The sequence below is a fragment of the Crocodylus siamensis genome, chromosome 4, assembly GCF_052110815.1.
Source record: "Crocodylus siamensis isolate JL-2025a chromosome 4, ASM5211081v1, whole genome shotgun sequence".
NCBI lineage: Eukaryota > Metazoa > Chordata > Crocodylia > Crocodylidae > Crocodylus > Crocodylus siamensis.
In genome coordinates this window covers 239,762,026-239,782,694 of record NC_143398.1, presented here as the reverse complement: position 1 = coordinate 239,782,694, position 20,669 = coordinate 239,762,026, and the positions used below count along the sequence as shown (strand labels likewise).

Genomic DNA, 20,669 nt, shown 5'->3' with positions numbered 1-20,669 from the left:
TCATTTACATGTACAGGATAAATAGGTGCAGGGTGGTGGAAATATGAAGCCATCTTATACATCTTTTCCAAGGGAGGTGGTGCTCGCCACATCCTTAGGGGTCTTCAAGAAGAGTTTGGATAGGCACCTGGCTGGGATCATATGATCCCAGGTTTGGTGACCCTTTTCTTGCCTGCCAGGGGCACGGGGGCAGACTAGACATCCCACTGAGGTCTCTTCCGACACTAGGATCTATGAATCTAACAGTATGGGGGGACTCAGTGATAGAGACTGTGAAACATTTTCCACCCTGTTTATATCATGCTGGTTTAACAACTTGTCTGCTGGCATTTCCAGCTAACCTGTGCATGGACAGAACAAGCAGGTTTTTATCAGAACATTGTCTAAAAATATTTGATCCATTAAAACAACAAAGCATCCAGAGCCTGACTCAATGCCCACTGAAGTGGTTGAGCTCCAGATCAGGATATTTTGAATGGCCCTTGTGATCCAGTGCTGGGAGTTGAGATGCACTGGCTCCAGTCCTGGGCTAAGTCCCTTTCTCTGCACTTCAGCTTCTGCTTTGCCAGAGGCTACATTAACACTTGCCGACACAATGCTCTGAGGTCCTCAAAGGAAAAAGGCTACAGTATGGAGCTGTGACCATTCATGGCTAGGACCTGCACATGCAGATGTTTGGATTGACCGAGGCATTAAGTGGTGAGAGGTCTTTCCAAGAGCATCTTGCCAGGGAGCCTAGAGGACACAGCCAGCATGCTGAAGCCCCCTTTTCAGGTGTTCTTCACAAGCAGGGGATGCATGGGGTTTTACTTTTGGGGTGGGGCTTCCCTTTCTCCTGGACATGTGTCTGGATGCCATCTCACCAGTAATTAAAGCTGTCTCCACCTTAAAGGAAGGTGGGGGCAGGATCTCTTCAGAGTCATGATGGGTATGGAAATGCAGATTGGAGCTTCTCCAGGGGACGGCAGAAGGGGTGAGAAAGACCATCCCATGTTCAGCAGTATTTTTGCCTGGGATGGCAGTGCACCAAAGATATTCTTGGTGTTCATTAGCAAACCTCCCAAAGTCCCTTCCAGGGGACTGAATGTGTGTTTGTGGGGATGGATGGGGGGAAGAAGGTGGAGGGGAAGTCTGCAAGGTGTGTGTAGGAATCAAGGGTTCATGGTGCAGGACAGGAGGGATGTGGCACCTTAGGGAACAGTGCAGAGGCTCCCAGAGTGTACTTGGTGAGAGGTATTTTTTTTCCTCCTGGGGGATGCTCTTGGGTGCCTCTGTGCTGGGTTCTGTGCCAGTGACAGTGCTTTTAATGGCACTACAAGACGATGCAGGACCCCTCTGGGAGCATATCAGGGACATGTATATGCTCAGGACAGAGGAATTACTGTATAAGTCAGGAGGTGCAGGAGCCAGCCAGGTCTAGGGCCCGAAGGGGAGAAGCTAGTAATGCGACAGAAATATAACCCACAGGTAGTTTGTTTTCGCTGGCTATCAACATGGGACTTTCCTCCAGCCCCCGGCTAGCTCAGGAGCAAAGAGAAACGCCTGTGGGTTTTTGCACAGCAGATCTGTTACTGAGGTTGGCCTGAAGCAAATTTTGCTCCTAAACTTATGCTGCCTCAGGCTCCCGGGGTGCTCAGATGTGGGATTTTCATTCAAGTCACATCTGGATGGCATGCAGTTCTGCCAAGTCCTGATGTGGGTACGATAGGTGGGGAAGTGCCAAGCAAACAGGTCCCCACCACAAACGGCCAAGAGCTCAAATCCATTATTTTGGCTGAGCTCACCCCCACCGCAGTCTCCTAGGACTCTGCTGTTGTCTCATCCCCGTCGCTGCAGAAACGTGCTCGATGAGGGTTAATTTAAACTGAATCAAACTCCAAACCCCGAGGTTGGAAAACTTCCCGGTCAACTCACTACCACCACATACCATGGTGTGAATGGAGGCGAGAGGGAAGATGAACGCTTTTCAGAGAGATGTATCCAAGGAAACTTTGTTCACTTCCATTTCTGCAGGAGACGGTGCCCCCAAAGGAGTTTGCACTTTGCAGAAAAAATCCTCGGTGAGTACAACATTCGGTTTCCTTCCCCCGCTTTGCTTCCTGCTCTGTTCCCTCTCACTGTCTGGGGATCTCTGTGTCCCTTCCTCTGCTGTGCTTTGTGCAGACTGACAAAGCACCCTTCTTGCATCAGGTTGGAAAGTGCATGAAAAACTGAAGGCAAAACCCTCACCCACTAACCTGATTAAGCAGAGAACAGGCAGCTTAAGGGAAGGGGCTGCAGGGGCGGGGATGGAAATGAGCTGTCAGCCTTTGGGGGAGATGCAATGCTGATTTCTGCCTTTTTTTTTCCTGGAGACTCAGTCCTGTGCAGGACAGTGGTTCTGAAATAAAGAAGCACGGTGTGCGAGGGGGGGAAGCAAGGAATCGGACTGTTTATTTTCTTAGCTTGGTCAGAAGTCACTACAGACGCAGCTTATAGATCCTGCCAAGTCATGGGAGTGACACGATCCTAGCGCTGGCCATAGACACGTATCCCACAGCTCCCTCTCCAGCAGTGAGAGTTGCAGGTTTAAATCTTCAGCCAGATCCTGGTGAGCATTTTCATGTTACCCTGCTTTAATGTCTGCGCCGATCGCCAGGCGGATTCTCGCCAAGCAGTTGGAGCCTACACATTTTGTGCCAGTTCCCTTGAGCCCAAATTTTGCCCTTCCTGCTGCTTTGATGAGGATTTTTTTGGGGGTGGGGGTGCCGTGAAAACTGATGCTGCTCGCTGCAGGACTGAATAGTTGCATTTGCTCTAAATTTCCCCTGTGACTTGCATTTGCCACAGTCCAAATGCACAGCCCTTATCTAAGGACTTAGAACTCGTGGTAGAGGTGATATCTTTTGTGAGACCAAGTAGCGGTGGTCTAATGAACGATCCCACCTCTACCTCGAGTTCTGCTTCCTTTTGCCTCCAGACCAATATGGCTACAACCTGGATACCTAGCCCTCGTTTATTCTTTTTACCTTTTTAAAGCAGCTCCAGGATCGCTAAAGCTCCCAGGAAGTCAGTCTATTTTATTAATCCCATTTTACAGATGCAAAGAGACGGTACGGCTAACATTATCCAGCGCAGGTAGTTCAAAATGAGTACCTCTAATCCCGATTCCCTCTGAGGGTGCTACAGGGTGTCTTGAGATCTTTCCAAGGGTGACACGGAGTGCCAAACATTGTCAGCACTGTTAGGTGTGCAAATACGATTCACAAGATAAACCCCGAGGTTTTAGGAGTCCATAGTGCCAAAAACACTCTGCCCTGAATGCTTTGCAGGCTTTCTGAATGCTTTGCAGCAGAAGAATTGCCCTAGTATTTTTCTATAGTCAAAAATGCGTGAAAACTAAGAGCTGGCATTTTCCAAGGGGTGCCTCGAGCCTAAAAAACGTTGAGAACCACTGTCCTAAAACAACATACTGGCGTTTTTTGGTGACCAGATCTCTGGAATCCAGTTATTGCTCAGCACAGCTGCACTTACTCACATAAGTAAAGGCACCTAAATCCAGCCTGATTATCTCATCACTCTGGGCACTTGTACACATGATGTACAAGGGATGAAACCATTGCTTTGTGCAGCTTAATGGTGTCACGCTGTACACATGCAAGAGTTTTGGGGGTTTAAAATGAATTTGCATTGTTGCAAACTAAACTGCATCCCCAGGTAGTTTAGTTTGCAACATTGCAAATTGCAACGATGCAGCTGCCAGCTCACCCCCCCGGCCGCGGGAGAGGCAGGCAGGCTCTGCAGAAAAAAAGAATCGGGCCCCTCGCTGCTTCTGCCTTCAGCAGGCTCCTGCAGCCGGCGGGATGCCTGGGGCTGCCTGGGAACAGGCTGGCTTACCCCTGGGGCAGTGCGGGGAGGTGGCAGGAGGGCAGCTGGGTTTGCTGGTGGCAGGGATGGTGCACCGGGTGCTGGAAGCCCAGGTGGGCTGCTAGCTGGCTGGGTGCTACGCTGACTCAGAGGCACCCGACCCAATGCTTCCCCAAGCCTGGCCAGGCTTTCAGCACCCTGTGCATCGTCCCTGCTGTCTTTTCTGGCCACCGGCAACCACAGCCGTCCTCCACAACCTGTTCAGCCTCCACAAGAGAAGGCCAAGGGGGGTCTAGTGGCCTGTTACAAACTAGTCGGGGGGACCAGCAGGCATTGGGGGAGTCCCTGCTCCCCCGAGCACCGCCAGGAGTGACCAGGAATAACGGGCACAAGCTGGCAGAGGGTAGGTTTAGGTTAGACATCAGGAGGCGCGACTTCACGGTCAGGGCGGCTAGGGTCTGGAGCCAACTTCCAAGAGAAGCGGTGCCGGCCCCTACCCTGGGGGTGTTTAAGAGGAGGTTGGATGTACACCTTGCTGGGGTCGTTTGACCCCAGTACTCTTTCCTGCCATGGCAGGGGGTCGGACTCGATGATCTGCTCAGGTCCCTTCTGACCCTAGAAACTTTGAAACTTCACTGTCAGGGCTTTTGGTGAGCCATGGGGGCTTTTGCACCCTCCTGCCCCCTTTGATCCGTGTTGAGATTATCCCCTTTGGGCATGGAGGATCGTCTCCTAAAGGAGCAACCACTCTCCTTGGACACCCGGCTCCCCTCCCCCCCGGGACCTCAGCGCTTCCTCAACTAGTCTCCTTAGCTCGATGAAGTCCGCCTTCCTGAAATCTAGAGCTGCTGCCTTGCTGCCGGCCTTTGCCACCTTGCGCTGGATGGTGAATCCCAGCAGGCGATGATCGCTGTCGCCCAGGTGGTCGAGCACCCGCAGCCCCCTCGCCAGGTCGTCGCCCGTGGCCAGCACCAGGTCCAACAAGGTGTCCCCCCCGGTGGGGCTGTGCACCTCCTGGGTTCGATGGAGGTCCTGCATCTCGGCTAGGGACCTATGTGAGCGGTCAGACCTGGCTGACTGCTCTTCCCAGCAGATGTCTGGAAAGTTCAGATCCCCCGTGATGACCACGTCCTTTGATCTAATGACCGCCGTGAGCTGACCCAAGAATTCCTGGTCAAGCTCTCCCCTTGGTTGGGTGGTCTGTAGGAGACCCCCACTGTTAAGTCTCTTTCCCCTCGACTGCCTTGTATCCTAACCCAGAGCAACTCCATGTGCCCCTCCTCTGACTCTGTGCTACCTGGTGAGGATGGGTATTCCTCCTTAATGTAGAGCGCCACGCCGCTACCTTTCCTCCCTGTCCTGTCCCTCCTGAACAGCCAATAGCCCTTGATATTCACCGCCCAGTCATGAGCTGGGTCCCACCACGTTTCAGTGAGCCCCACTATGTCTGGGTTGGTGTCAGCTAGCAGGAGAGTGAGTTCCTCCTGCTTGTTTCCCATACTATGAGCGTTTGTGTAGAGGCATTTGAGGCCTCCTGTGGATGTGCGCATTGGCCGCCTAATCATAGAATCACAGAAGTGGGGTCGGAGGGACCTTGCAGATCTTCAAGTCCGACCCCCGCCTGGGCAGAAGAAAAACTGGGCTCAAATGAGTCCAGCCAGGCAGGCATCCAGCCTCCTCTTAAAGCCCCCAGGGTAGGAGCCAGCACCACTTCCTTTGGAAGTTGGTTCCAGCTCCTAGCCGCCCTGACCGTGAAGTCGTTGTTACGGATGTCTAATCTAAACCTCCTCTCCAACAGCTTGTGGCCATTATTCCTTGTTATGCTGGGGGACGCTTGGGGATACAAGGTCTCCCCCAAACCCTTCTGGTCCCCCCTAGTGAGTTTATAGATGGTCACCAGAGCTGCCCTCAGCCTTCTCTTGTGGAGGCTGAACAGGTTCAGGTCCTGCAGTCCCTGCTCGTAGGGCCTGTCCTGCTGTCCCTGGATCATGCAAGCAGCCTCCTCTGGACCCTCTCCATGCTGTCCACATCCCTCCCAAAGTGCGGCGCCCAGAACTGGACGCAGTACTCCAGCTGCGGCCTGACCAGTGCCGCATAGAGGGGGAGGATCACCTCCTTGGACCTGCTCGAGATGCATCTGTGGATTCACGACAAGGTGCGGTTAGCCCTGCCAACCGTGACCTCGCACCGTCAGCCCATGTTCATCTTGGAGTCGGTGATGACTCCAAGATCCCTTTCTGCCTCCGTGCTCTCTAGAAGGCAGTTTCCCATCTTATAAGTGTGCTGCTGGTTACTACTGCCCACGTGCAGCACCCTGCACTTGTCAGTGTTGAAGCGCGTCCTCTTTTTGCTAGCCCACCCCTGTAACCTATCCAAGTCTTGCTGCAGTCTTTCCCTCCCTACTAGTGTGCTCACCTCACCCCACATTTTGGTATCATCAGTGAATTTAAACAGGTTGCTTTTCACCCCGTCGTCCAAATCGCCGATAAAGAGATTGAACAGCGCGGGCCCCAGGACCGAGCCCTGGGGGACTCCGCTGCCCACTTCCCCCCAGGTCAAATATGACCCGTCCACCACCACCCTCTGAGTGCGACTCTCCAGCCAGGATGCAATCCATCTGACTGTGTAGGCATCAATGCCACAGTCGCCCAATTTCTTAATGAGGATGGGGTGGGAGATGGTGTCAAAGGCCTTGCTGAAGTCCAGAAAGACTACATCCACGGCGACACCTGCATCCATTGCCTTTGTGACCTGATCATAAAAGGCAATCAGGTTGGTCTGACATGACCTGCCCCTAATGAAACCGTGCTGGTTGCCCTTGAGCATCATCCCTGAGGCCGGCCCATCGCAGATGTGCTCCATATGATCTTCTCAAATCACAGCATTGCCCAGGCCCCTGTTGCTTACCGGGGTATATGTCCGCTCGTCGGCCTAGGCTGGGCTGCACTTGTGGGTGCTGCTTGGTTTAGCTGTCCAAGGCTTCCTCCTCCCTCGTCTTCCCCTTCCCCCAATGAGCCTAGTTTAAAGCCCGCCAGAGGAGATTTGCCTTTAGGGGAAAGGTGGAGCCCGTCCCATCCGAGCATGTCTCTCGTCATGATGTGCGAGCCAAAGCCCGCCTCAAGACACCATTCCTGAAGCCGCCAGTTGGTCTGTGCGATGCACATCGCGTGCCGTCTTCCACGTCCGCTCACTGGTGGGACAGAAGAGAAAACCACCTGATACCAGAAGAGAATACCGCCTTCTTGTTGTTGTGTTGCTATCCGATAAGGTCAGAGCTGTCTATCTGACCCCCACTATGGACAGGAGGTGGACAAGTTTCAGAGAGTCCAGCGGAGAGCAGCAAAAATAGTTTGGGGGCTGGGGCACCTGATGGGTGAGGAGAGGCTGAGGGAAATGGGTTTATTTAATCTGCGGAAGAGAAGACCAAGGGAGATTGAACAGCAGCCTTCACCTCCCTGCAGCGGGGTTGCAAACAGGACGGAGCTGGACTGTCCTCAGCGGGGGCAGATGACAGGACAAGGAGCAAAGGTCTCAAGTTGCGTCACGGGAAGTTAAAGTTTGATATCAAGAAAAAAACATTCTGACTAGGAAGGCGTGAAACAGTGGAGCAGCTTACCTGGAGAGGTGGTGCGAGCGCCGTCCCTGGAAGCTTTTCAAGACCCGGCTAGACAGAGCTTGGGCTGGGATGCTGTAGTTGGGGCTGGTCCTGCTTCAAGCAGGGGTTGGACTAGATGTGACCTCCTGAGGTCGCTTCCAACCCTCATTTTCTGCGATTCTATGACCCTGCAAACAAGCATGGCACAAAGTGCACATGCAGCGTTAATGATCTAATGTGAGAGATGAGCCTTTGGACCACAGTGGAAGGTGCTCCCTAGTCACTGCTCCTGGCTGCAGAAGTGCGGAGGCCTGGACCTCACCTTCAATTTTTTTTAATTCTCCTGCATTTTAGCAGTAGAAGCCTGTGAAAATGTAGGATCCTGGGATGGGCAGAAAGATTCTTGTCTTGCCATTTGCTACCAAGTGGGAAAAGCAACAACGAAAGGAAATAACAGGGTTATTTGTTTTCTTGATTACCAACAACTGCCTGGAAAAAGGCGGATGTGACATTCTTGTGTGTGCTCGTGCAACCATTAAAGGTCTGGAGCTTTCCTTGGCCCAGTCAGCAAAGGGGACCAGCCAAATGGGGAAGAAGCCACATGGACTAGCATCCTTCTTATAATCTGCATACAGATCCGGATACGGAGTTGATGATAAATACCACAAACACTCAAGGTGGACATGTGAACCGAGCACCTTCAAAGAAAAAAAAGGTGTTTTGGCTTGGAATCTTTCCCCATAAATTAGCTATAAACTCTCAAAATGAGTAAACAAAACAGTTGTGTTTGGGCCAGTTACGTTGTATTAAGGCAAATTGTCGGCTACCGTTTTTGAGGACACTTGCTTCCTTGTCTCTTATTACTCTTGCATCACTCCAGACCAACCAAATATATATATATAAATATACACACACACACACACACACACACACACACATCTATATCTATCTATCTATCTAGATAGATATAGCTATAGATATAGGTATAGGTATAGATATATATATAAAATTAGGCTGGCATCAAGATTAAAAGAGTCTGTCATTTTGGGAATTCACAAATATACTCAAATGCTGAAGTGGTCAGATACACTAGAAGCAGCACGGTTATTTTGGGATCTGTATTTGCATTTGCGGTTGCACAATCCAGGTCGGTATTTCCAACATTCAGAAGCCAAAAAACATTAGGAGCAGCGAGTCTCATGCCATCTTGGCCTGCAAAGAGGGTCCTTTCAGAAACGAAAAACACAAGCATAAATCATCAGACTTGCCCACCTCCCTCCAGTGTGTTTTTTCCTGTTGTACCTGCCTGCCACAGGGCAGGGGATATTCTGCAAAGCCACTTCCCTGGTTGAGAGGATGCAAAGCTGAGAAGTCATGGCAAGGGGTAGAGGCAGACTGTAAGTCCACTTTAGGGTCACAAAAAGCCTTGTTTGTGCTAAAGTGAAATGCTTAGTGCTGTTTTACTCTGATGAGACTGCAAGCTCAGCCTCAGTTAACTGCAAATCGCTGATAGCCCCCAGGCTCTGAGGAGTTCAGGATACACCAGTCACTGTTTAAGGAAAAAGAAAATCACATTTGCTACAGGTACTGCAGTGCTGCCTTATTCTGGAGACAGGAAACAGTGTCCTGGATCCCCCCCTTCTCATAAATGCAACTTAAGTCTTGACTTCAACTGCTCTAGGAATAGACTGGCAGTCGAGTCACATTTGGGGAAAGAGAGGGAGATTGCAGTGAGTATTTAGCAGCAAGAAATGAACTGAGTGTGGAAGGGAGGTCAGAATATATGACCTGAGCACAGGATACAGGCAAGGGGATGCGGGTTTTCTCCTTCTCGATGTACCCGGGGACACAGCTCAGGGCTGCTCTGGAGTTTAGAGACCGGTCTCTGCAGCACCTGCTGTGTTGGGCTCTGGGCTTTCAGACTAGACCTCCTCTGCCAACGCTGCATGCGTAGGGTGGGAAGACGTTGCTGGGACCAGTACTTCCACAAAGCCAACGTGTCCTGGTGTGTTTTCTGCAGAAATTCTGCGGCAGCAACTACCCGCTGAGCATCGCCTTCATCGTGGTGACCGAGTTCTGCGAGCGCTTCTCCTACTATGGCATGAAAGGTATGTGGCACGTCTCTGAAGATCCTGCTGCCTTCCCCTTGACACGTCCCCGTTCCCCCTGGTCTGTCGTCTCCAGACACCGGTTCTCACGCTGTTTCCATGGACGTCCTTTCACAATACGGGCTTAAGGAATTTAGGCCCCAGGTGACTCTGTCTGGTTTCATGCGCAGACACTTCCTCGTGCACGTAGTTATCCCGTGGCACAAGTGGCCCTCACCTCAGTCAGCCTCAAGGGAGGGCAGAGTCTGCCTCCTCAGCTCCTCTCTGCTACCACTGCGGCACACTTCGCCAGTCCCTATTCCAGTGTTTGCTCCATGCTCTTATCTTGCATTTCCAAGAGCAGCTGGATCCCTCTGAACACAGACCCTACAGCCCTGGGTTTTCCTGGTATACCTTGAGCCTCACCATGCACTGTGGCTTATTTGCTGCCTTGGAGGTTGGGGGGTTGGAGACCCACCTACATGGCTGTTGCACCCCAGCTGCACAGCCTGCCCTGCCATTCTCCCAAGGGGGAAAAACACCCTTCCTGACCGCTTTGGGGTGACAGGTGTCCACACCTGACAGTGTTTGCACAAGACAAACCTCAGCAGGATCCGGGGCAGGCTCCTCTTTGTGTGAACCCTGCAGGATTGGCCCCATAGATCAAAAGAAGAAAATGGGCTTGTGATAAATCTCTTCACTGGATGCTGAACTGCTGTGCACCAGCTAGGGTTGCATTTCATCGTCACCCTTCCAAGACTGGGTGAGGCAACCTTTTCCAGCTGTGGGCTGCAACGACCCACCCCAAGTCAGAGGCAGGCGGCAGGAAGGATGGGCAATAGGACCTGGCCACCACTGCTGCTTGCTCTAATGGTGGCATAGGAAGAGCACTTATGGCCAAAGCCCCCAGCCGCCAAATGCTACTGAAGCCTCGCATCCCCAGGCCAGATCAGGCCCACAAGCTATAGGCAGCTGACCCCTGTGCTAGTGCGTACTGGCAGAGTCAAGGTCTTTGTTCCCCTCCATTTGGCAGGACCAAGTAAAGGAGTAGCTAAGGCTGAGGCTGCATCTGGGTGAATGGACTTGATCCCCCAGCTCGTGCAGTATAGGACAGTGCTTTAGGGTAGAGACAATGGCAACACTATGAGACGGGTCTCATTAGAAGTACAATGACACTTGTTACCAAGACAGAAGGGGGAAGGAAAGGCCCAGTTGATAAACTCCAGATTTGCTATGCTTTCTGTGAGGCCCAGTGCATCGTAGTACACACAGGTGGATTTTGAAAAGGGGGTGCAGATGCGGTGGCCCATCATCACCTATAACATAACACAAATTTTTCTCCAGTTAAAGCAAAATGAGATGCTTTAGTGCTAGGGGGCTAGGACTATATCATTCAGTGTAAGATCAAAGCAAAACACTACTATAACTGTTAGAAAGTGCATTGATTTGCTAGATTTTGTAAGAAGATTTTTAAAATGCCACTAGGCAAAATACCATCAAAATATCTTGTGTCATTAGTCCTGTAGTCATTATAGTTAAATGTACTTCTCTTATTTAGCTTCATGAAACAAAATATTACCACCCTAAGTGTCTTGACAATGCCTCCAGTGGTTCACTGTCAAGCACAGCTACACCTGAGTTGTGATTACCACATCCGAGTTAAAGTTTTTAGCTAGAGCTAAACACAGTCTGCAGGGCTGTGAAATGAAGACATTACCAAGAATGACTAACCAACCACAAACTTGCAGAAGAAAGGGTAGTTTAAATAGTGGGACATCAAAACTATTAAAAAGGATAGTGGGTTCGTAACACCTGTGGAGTGGAGAGAGATTAGCAGGAATCACGGAGATGACTGTGAGCCCTGAAGTCAATTGAACCCCTCAGCACTGTCTGAATAGAAATGCCACTGCCCTTCCTGGGCAATTAGTTTTAATGTTTGGGTGAAGCAGAAATCAAAGCGGGGTACAATTGCACCAGGAGATCCCCCCTCCCCCCGATCAACCCCTGATAATTCATTTATGTGACACATCACTGCTATGGCTTAATTTGCCATTGCCCTGATAGCTGCCCTCCCCTCTTTGATAATTGGTCATTACTGGATAATTTGTCATTATTTGCCTGCCCTTTGCAGTAGCAAATTAATCAGCATTTATTACACACCTAATTTGGTTCAGCCTTCTAGGCACTTGGACTTAGATACTGGTTTACCTCCCTGGCTTCATGTTAAACAAGCCATATCATTTCTTTTCTTTTTTTTCTAGCTGTCCTGACATTGTATTTTCTCAATTTCCTGCACTGGGATGAGAACCTGTCCACCTCTATGTACCATGCCTTCTCAGGGCTGTGTTACTTCACCCCCGTCATTGGAGCAATCATAGCTGACTCCTGGCTGGGAAAATTCAAGTAAGGAAGAACATTTCTGAACATAAATGTCTCATCTGGAGGTTCAGAGTTAATTCCTTAAGGTCCTCAAATCTGAGCCTTGCTTGATGGTCTGACCCACCCTGGAACATAAAAGGAATGTAGCAAACAGATTAGAAAGGGTAGGAGTAGCCTGAAAGACTTAAATGGCTGAGATTAATGTAAGTACCTTTTTGGGTCAGGGTGTATCTTCCTGGGTGACTTGGAAGTTGACCAAAAAGTCAAGGAATGCAAAAATAAAAGCTAGCTGTGTTACATGTAGAAGGCCAGGCTTACTTTGTGAGATGTTATGAATGGACCTGTAGCAAGCAGGGAGTCTGCAGAAAAAGCAGTAATTTAAATACAAAGAATAGGGAAGGGGTGGCAGAGAGAGGGCACTGCTGAGAGAGGCGAAGGTGGTAAACAAAGCGGTAAAACCACAGGGACATAGGGGTTGTGAAAGTGAAGCCAGGCAATGGGCTATGACTCTGCAATCTCTTCTTAGACCGTCCTTAACGCAGTCCAGTCTATGGATGATCTCTTGCATCTCAATTTTGCATTCAGGCCGGTTCTTAAAGTGTTGTTGTTTAAGAACAGCTACTTTGAGGTCAACAGCGGCATGTGTTAGTGCTCTGCCCCCGGGTTTTGCGCGCTTCTGGAACTGATGCCAGACAGCTTACGCCTCTTTGACTTAATCTACAAGGTGCCACTCTGGCCTGCCTCCTACCTGGCTTCGAACTGATAAGGGGAAACTGCCTCTTTGGCTGCACACATGTTAGCACGTGACCGTGTACCCAATGAAGAATGTCTTGCATTTTAAAGCACGTCTAACTTTATCCCAACCGTGCAGTCGGTCCGGTAAAAGATATCACCCCAAAAATTCCTTGCCTGTCATACAATTCCTGGACCATCATGGCTACAAGATCACTCCAACGCTACCATCCTGTGATTGTATGATTCAAGGAGTAATTCATGTATAAAGATATATGTTTTCAGGGAAACTGTATTGTCTGTCAGTTGACTTGACAAGCCAATGGACTGAGTGTAAAGGCTATTACTCCTTGTCGAACCTGTAGCCGTGGGGCTGAAAGATGTGTCCCTGGAAGTTGCAGTACGAAAAACCACGTGCTTTGATTTCCATTAATGAGCAAACAGTTGGCAGGTTTGCCGAGGCTCGTAATTTCCAGAACCGCCATAAAAGGGACATATCAAGATGCAGACAAATGGAGCCCATGATTTGTGTGCTGTGATGACACCATGTTGCAGCAGTTTATTTCTCAGTGATGTGATCCAGCATACAAATATATTCCTTGAGCCTCAAACTGTGTGGAGACCCTGGGGAAAGGCCTGGGATAAATCTGAGTGAGAGGAGTCGGTGAAGGGTGGTGTGTAATATAATCCGTGCTTCTTTTCCATTTGGAGACCAGCAAGTGATATATCAATATCAATAAATTAAGTCTCCCCACAGCCCTCGGAGGTATCTGATACCTGGAGATTAACAAGGCTGGTCCACAGTCAGTGGTTGGGGGGGTGGTGGATGGAGATAAAAACTCAGTAGTCCTACTTTCCAGTTTTAATGCTACTAGGCTAGCTTCTTCCACAAAAATAACATGAATAACACATTCCTCTCCAGGATTGAAAATGCCTTTCCAGTTTCATGATGCCCTGAGCAATGGGCACAACCCATTTGGTCCAGTTTCTTGCTAGCATGGCCCAGTAGACCACCAGCACATTCTTCCCTTCTAACTTGTTGCTTTTAACAAATGAAATGATAATGGGGATTTTGGTTGGTAAATCAGTTGCTCACAGCTGAGTTCTGTTGTACAAAGGTGTCCCGGACTTGGCCACAGTGCCCCAAAGGCTATGAATCCACAATTGACCTCTGCATATTAGGATTTAAGAGGGAAAGGTTCCTGGGGGCAGGCTGTCCTACAGTTGCTTATTTCAGAGATTTTTTCCTGGAAAGTAGCTGGACTGGGGTGGCCTGGTTGAGTTATTGGTCTGATCTGGTAGGATGGTCCCTATATTGCTATAAATTAGCAGCTTCAGCAGGATTTGAACTCTTCAGGACTGCTCTGTTTCCCAAACTTCTGCTGTCTCCCCTAGGGCTTCTGCCACCCGCACTGTTGTCCTAACCACTGCAAGTGTCAGCGATGCCCTTAAAATATCTGCCTGAAGCAGAGAACTACTTTCCCCCTTGGGACGATGTACTCATAGAGGCTATACACATACACCCTCCTAAGTGAGCATTGATTTGGCTGGCAGGTTGGAATGACAGTAGAAAAAGGAGGTGGTTTTGAAATTAAATATGATCTAGTTTGTACTCACCTTACATTGCATATTAACCTGGCAGGCAGTTAGCTAATCCTTCCTAGTAACAGCTGCTTTTGCAAAGCAGCCTTTGACCCTTTACTCCTCCACTTGAACCAGTTTGCCTGTCTCCTCCCTACAACATTTGTGGAGTTGACCCAGTGGAGATACATCTTCAGATGCCAGAGGCAGGGACTATCCGGTTTCAAGCGCACATGCCAGGCAAACCATGATAGGAAATGCACGGTCCTCTTCAGTTTTTAGATCAGACATCACCCGAGAGTATTCATCTGCTACCATTTTCTCTCTTCACAGGACGATCATCTGCCTGTCCATTGTTTATGTGACTGGCCATGTGATCAAGTCAGTTGGTGCAATACCAGTTGTGGGGGACCAGGTTCTTCATGTGTAAGTAAGCACTGAGACCGTGTTGTCATGATACCTGGTTATGGCATCTTGTCTGTCGGACCATCAGCATTGGCTGCAAACAAGGTTTTTGTTTGCTTGCCATGCATTGGGAATTCATGTAGCATTATTAAAATGAATATGGAGCCATTTGCTGGAGATCAGAGCCAGTCTGGAGACCTGCTAGGAAAAATGTTCCATGACTGGTTTCACTGAACATCTGTAGCCTACTGGTATTTTTTCCTGGCTGGGCACCACGCGGAGAAACATGTCAAACAGACTTGCCAGACAATTTCCCAGGTCCTCTGGGTGTTTTCAACCCCACGTGTTCTGGTGCCAGTTGGAAAGAGCTTGCGCACCGCACCAGCATGGTTCTAGTCGGTAATGAGTAGATCTTGTGAGGTTAGGAGTCAGGGAGCAGGGTGTGCCCTAAAGTGATGCTGATCCAAAACCTTTTCAAACCTATGCCTGCAAACCTGAACTGGAAAAACCTGTGGGAAACGATTTTCTCTTTGCATGCTACTAGGAACTTTCTGCTTCCGTCTGTGCCACAAATAGGCTGTCCCATGAGCCCCTAACCTTCTGTCGTCATGCCTAGTTGGTGCACAGACATGCAGGAAAATGGCAAAGATAATGGAACGTATCCAGAATTGCAAAATCTGGTTTGGTTAATGATTTGATTGATGGAAAGTGTGACAAAAGGAGCCTACTCATGACCGGTCACCATACCGCACATCCCTCTGTCTAGGGCAACCTGCCCTATCTTTCCTGCCATGACTTGTTGGGATAAAACTGATGTAATAAGCAGGCGGCTGCCCACTTGATGCCCTGAGGCTAAGGGTTTTACACACAGCTCCAACCTTCCCTATACTGTGTCCCATGCCTCTCAGATGGCATCCATATTGCACAGTGCTTCACACTGTGACCTGTGTTCCCGGGTCTCACTCAGGAAAATCATTCCCCCCCAGAGCTCATCGTCACACTGTGCCACCACGGTATGCTCCGAACTATCCACTACGACTTCCCAGGCCCCTATTGGTCACCAGTCTTTGGCTATGCTTGGCCAGGTATCCTCAGCTGTGCACTGCACACACTCTCACTGAAGCTCAGCTCTGTCTTTGGCCCAGCTCTCCTTGCCCTCTTGCTGGGGTACTCCTCCACCCTCTCACTGGGGCAATGATTTACTACAACCACTGGGGCTCTCTCACTAAACAACTCTTGTGCAGCCCTGCAGGTCGCCCCTTGTAACCTTACTTTGCACCCATGGCCCCCTCCCTGAGGTCAACACTTTTCCCCCTACACTGGGGCCTCGGGTCTTACACCCCACAGACTCAGGTGCCTCTCACTAGGCATGCCTGGCTCCATTGCCTGCTCTACTTCCCACTAAGTTGTGGGGGCTGGGGTTATAAGGTGCCCCTACCCGCCTTTCACTGGGGTTGCAACTGGCCTGGCATTTCTAGGGACCTACTCCTGCTTGTTCCTTTTCGTACTTCCAGAGCACTTCAGCTTGATCTTTGTTCTCAACCCTTGGGCAAGCTGCAAAGTGACCCCAAAGGAATCTACTGTGAGTTGTAACCAGAATGTTACTCTACAAAGGATGCTGAAATGTTCTTCCCTATTTGCAGGGTCCTGTCCATGTTTGGCCTGTCTTTGATCGCTTTTGGAACAGGAGGTATCAAGCCCTGTGTAGCGGCACTGGGCGGGGACCAGTTTGAAGAAGAACATGTACGTTTTCATTTATTTTCTAAACTATGCTGTTTGCTGCTATGGTACTTTAAGAGGGGGTGACCCAAAAGCAATCAAAACATTTGGGCTTTACACAAGATGTTAAGTCAACTTTATAATCTGAAGCCAAGGTAGTAGCATATGCTAGAAAAAAAAGGCCACCTTGGATGGTTATTTAGACTATGATCAAGGAAGATGACACGGGCAAAGATTGGGGACAGTGCCAATAACTCAGGAGAAAGATGATATTAGGACAGAGACGATAAACCACAATTACACCTGAAATTCCAACACACTTGGTAGCATTATTTAATTGCACTTCATCAAAGCCCTGAGACCAGGTAAAAAAGTCATGCCCCAAAACCACTCCATTTATATTGACACGGCAGCTTCCTCTGAGGTTCATACAGCAGCAATCTGCAGAATACACAGAAGCCTAATACAAGGGTTTGGGGCACCAAGTGAAAGAGAAAATCCTATCTGCTGCTCCTAAGGTTTCCTTAGATGTTCTCAACCAAACAGCGATGGTTGCTGCCCTGTTTATTAAGGAGAACTGGGGACAGGAATTTTGCCCCGGGGGAAGTCCAGTGGTTTGACATTCATTTTGCTTCCAAATCAGGATGGTTTTCACAGAACAGAAAGCCAAGGAAGAATTTCTATTTGGAAGCAGGCAGAAGATAGGGCAAGATGGCTCTGTAGATGTTAACTGGTACTATCTGCAAGACCGTTTCAGGCTGGAAATAAGGAAGAATTTCTTTACTGTCCGAGCCCCCAAGGTCTGGAACAGTCTGCCAGCGGAGGTGGTTCAAGCACCTACACTGAACACCTTCAAGAGTAAATTGGATGCTTATCTTGCTGGGATCCTATGACCCCAGCTGACTTCCTGCCCTTTGGGCAGGGGGCTGGACTCGATGATCTCCCGAGGTCCCTTTCAGCCCTAATGTCTATGAAATCTATAAATCTAAGAGACACCCCCATGCCCTGCTTTCTGCCTGACTTCAGACTGTCACTGTCAAATACATCTTTATTTGGAAACAGAAAATATGTCTGCCCGTGGCTTGGCACAGTGCTGCACTGCGGCTGACTGATGGTCTGCTCCTTATGAGAGTTCAGGTGTTTTGGCTCTCTGATCCTACCTATGGGCTGGGTTCCTGCAAGACTACATCTCCCATGATGCACTACAGTCTTGCAAGCCCCATGATGCACCATGATGCTGTACTTAGCCACACCGCCCATAACAGGGAACAGCATGAAGCCACCCAGCAGCTCAAGTAGATGCAGATTCATGGGACTTGGTCCTGAAATGAAGTGCTGAGATCAATGTTGAACCTACCGAGAACAAAACAAGTCATTACGTTCTTTCCCAAAGAGAATCCCCCAATCAATAAATATTGGTAGAACTGATACTTTTTCTCACTGAAAAATCTCGGTTTTGGGGACATTCATTTTTTGATGGGAATACATATAGATGAAAGATTCCCAATGGGTTCTAGCACGTAGTTTTGTGAGACAGCTAAAGAGAGCAGTTTATAAAATGCTACATCTCAAGTAGGAAGACATTTGGCTAGACCTAGCTGGAATTTTTCATTCAAAATAGTTTTGACCAAAAAACCACCTTTTTTAATTAAAGCGAAAAAGAAATTCTCTGAAACTTTTGATGAAGTGTACCCGATTTCTGTTTTAACAAAAATCAGTTTTCAGCTATTGAATGCTGAAAACACAAACTCTTGAAGAATATTTTAAACCAAAGAACCTTTCTTTTTTGATGGAATTGTCAGAAAACCTTTTTTTTTTGTTTTGCAAGCAAGATGTTGGGGAAAAGATGCTTAGGGTAAAAAGAGCAATGGAGTTTCAGCATATGTCTAGGTCTTGGGTTTAAATAACAGTAGGTTGTGCATTTTCCCAGATAGGAGCTGTCTTGTATTTTATGCCAGCAAAGTGTAAATGGCTGAGACGTGTCCTTTGTGGTTAGCAACAATGGAGTAATTAAGAATTCCAAGTCTTGAGCATTTGTGACTATCTAAGTAGAGCCCAGCAGCAGCATGTCAGGTATTGCATCCTTATACCCAGAAGAGCTACTTTTAGTGTTGATAATTTAATGGTATTTATCTATAATCTTTCAATTAATTTCTAATTACAGGTTGATCATATGTAACAGTTTTCTTTAAAATATGTTATAGACTCAACTAATGAATCATGGCACCCTAGTCGAGTATATAAGTGATATTATTCCAAGCTTGCGCATGCAGTTGAATTGCAGAGAAAATATTGCTTACCTCGCATTCCCACCCTCAGGTCTCCCGACTCAACTTCCAAGATAAACATCTGCATCAATTCCCGGAGATTCAGCTATAGTCACCCAGGGATTGATTTCTACAGAAATTAACTGGGAAAGAAAAATTTATAAAGAAACTCATTTTGCTAAAGACAGATCAGGGGTTGGTTTCGGCCTGTTCATAATGGAACATTTCTAGTTTCCATTGAGAAATGACTTTGCCATTGAGAAACAGTTATGTTCTACAATATCAATTTCAACTGAAGCTGAAAATTGACTAAAGTCGATATAGGGATACAAAGTATTGATTTTGCTGTCCTGGATTAGTTCAGTCCACTCCAAACCATTTTCTTGTTGGAATTTTATTTCACAGGAAACTTCGAGGGTTTTCTTTTTTCCCACCCCCCAATTGGTTTTGGAACTGGGAACATGTTGAAATTGCAAAATTGTCCGTGAAATACGGACTCGTTCCATAACCTTCAGCTAAACTCTTAGGATGCCTGATTCTGTTTGTCCTTCTGTACACGAGGGGTGTAATACTCATTTCCACATAAAACCTTCTGGGGAGTTCCCCACTGAGACGCTACGGGGGCAATGCAGTCAGAGATCGTGTGTTCGTAGACTCATAGGATAACAGGGCTGGAAGGGGTAGAAAGAGATTATCTAATCTGGCCCCCCTGTTCAAACCAGATAAAAGGTACCAGGTTGGTTAGGCATGGCTTGTCTTTGGTAAATCAACATCGGCAGTTTTTTATCCCATTGTTATCCTATAGGTACTTACAAATTCATTGTTCGATGATATGCCCCAGTGTATTTCCAGGTATTCATAACTGTAATAAGTAATATTTTTCTCTTTATCTCCTGGAAACATTTGCAAAATTCTTAGCTGGAGACAAATTCATTTCTGAGGTAGGTGGACACAGCTCCTCTGAAGTCAATATAGTGGCAGGTGCTTAGGCCAAGCTAAAATTTCATTCCAATTATGAAACACTTGATTTTCAAATCACTTTAGAAATATAATTGTCCTTAGTACTTGGGGACCAGAGATTCAGATGTGGGTCAGATAGTGGAAACAAATGGATTTATCTATAAGACATTTCCAAGCATTTTTTATCCACAGGATTAGTGGCCCAGGCTAAATATGGCTGAACAAAATCATATTTACAATATTTTGTGGAAATGCAAAAGCTTTTGTGCATATTAATTAAAGGCCAAAGCTGCTTTCAGACAATGCGCCATGCTTTGTATGGTGCTACATAGCGCTTTCTCTTTGTTCTGTTATTTTCCTGTTGCTAAGGAGATCGGGATTATCATGTATGGTACCTTTTCTCAAAATTAGGTAATCCAAATCAGAGAATTAATGACTGGCTGCTGCAAAGATTAAAAAAGAAGAGATGAAATTCTTTTTCTAGCAAGAGTCATTCACAAGCTCCCAAGTCATTATTTTTGTCCTTCTGCCACGCGGATAATTTTTCCCTGCTGTCACTGAAATCTGTAAATGTGTGAAATAAGGAGACACCGATTCTTTACTAATCACGATCCTTTTTTTATTTTACCAATATATTCTTTTTTTTTAATCATGTTTAGTCTGGAGAAAAGGAGATGAAGGGGGAGGGAGAGGCTATAAATATTTGAAAGGCTACAATAAGGATGCGGCAGAAAATTTCCTTTCCTTTCGTTGCATCAGGCAGGACAAAAAACAGCACGTTTAAAATACAAATTGTTAATCTAAATCTCAGGCATCAACATCTTTCCTTTAAGGATACTAGGAAAAAGGACAAATTGCAGAGAGAGACTGTGAAATCTCCTGCCTGGGAAGTTCTCTGGAGGATGGAGAGGCATCGGCCCAGGGTGGTTTAGGAACTGCCAAACCTGCATCCGTGCAGGGGGTTGCACTAGATCACCCTGAAGATCCCTTCCAGATCTCTCATTCACCGAGTCGTCGTGTCTGCTTTCCTTTACGTGATTTCACCCATTGCTCTTAAAAAGACGGTAATCTCCCCACCTGCTTCTCTAGGATCCCAGG

At 48.0% G+C, this 20,669-nt stretch overlaps 1 protein-coding gene across 2 annotated transcripts in view; it reads left to right on the top strand.

Moving 5' to 3' along the window:
- SLC15A2 (solute carrier family 15 member 2) overlaps positions 1-20,669 on the top strand; it is a 76,845-nt gene that overhangs the window by 16,973 nt on the left and 39,203 nt on the right. The window contains exons 3-7 of one of the 2 annotated variants that reach the window (XM_090046013.1): positions 2,014-2,060; positions 9,462-9,549; positions 11,790-11,931; positions 14,554-14,646; positions 16,269-16,368. In XM_090046013.1, the coding sequence (XP_089902139.1) occupies positions 2,014-2,060; positions 9,462-9,549; positions 11,790-11,931; positions 14,554-14,646; positions 16,269-16,368 (470 nt within the window). Of the gene's footprint in view, positions 1-1,893; positions 2,061-9,461; positions 9,550-11,789; positions 11,932-14,553; positions 14,647-16,268; positions 16,369-20,669 lie in introns of those variants that run through there. The other variant, XM_090046012.1, reaches the window with a different exon arrangement.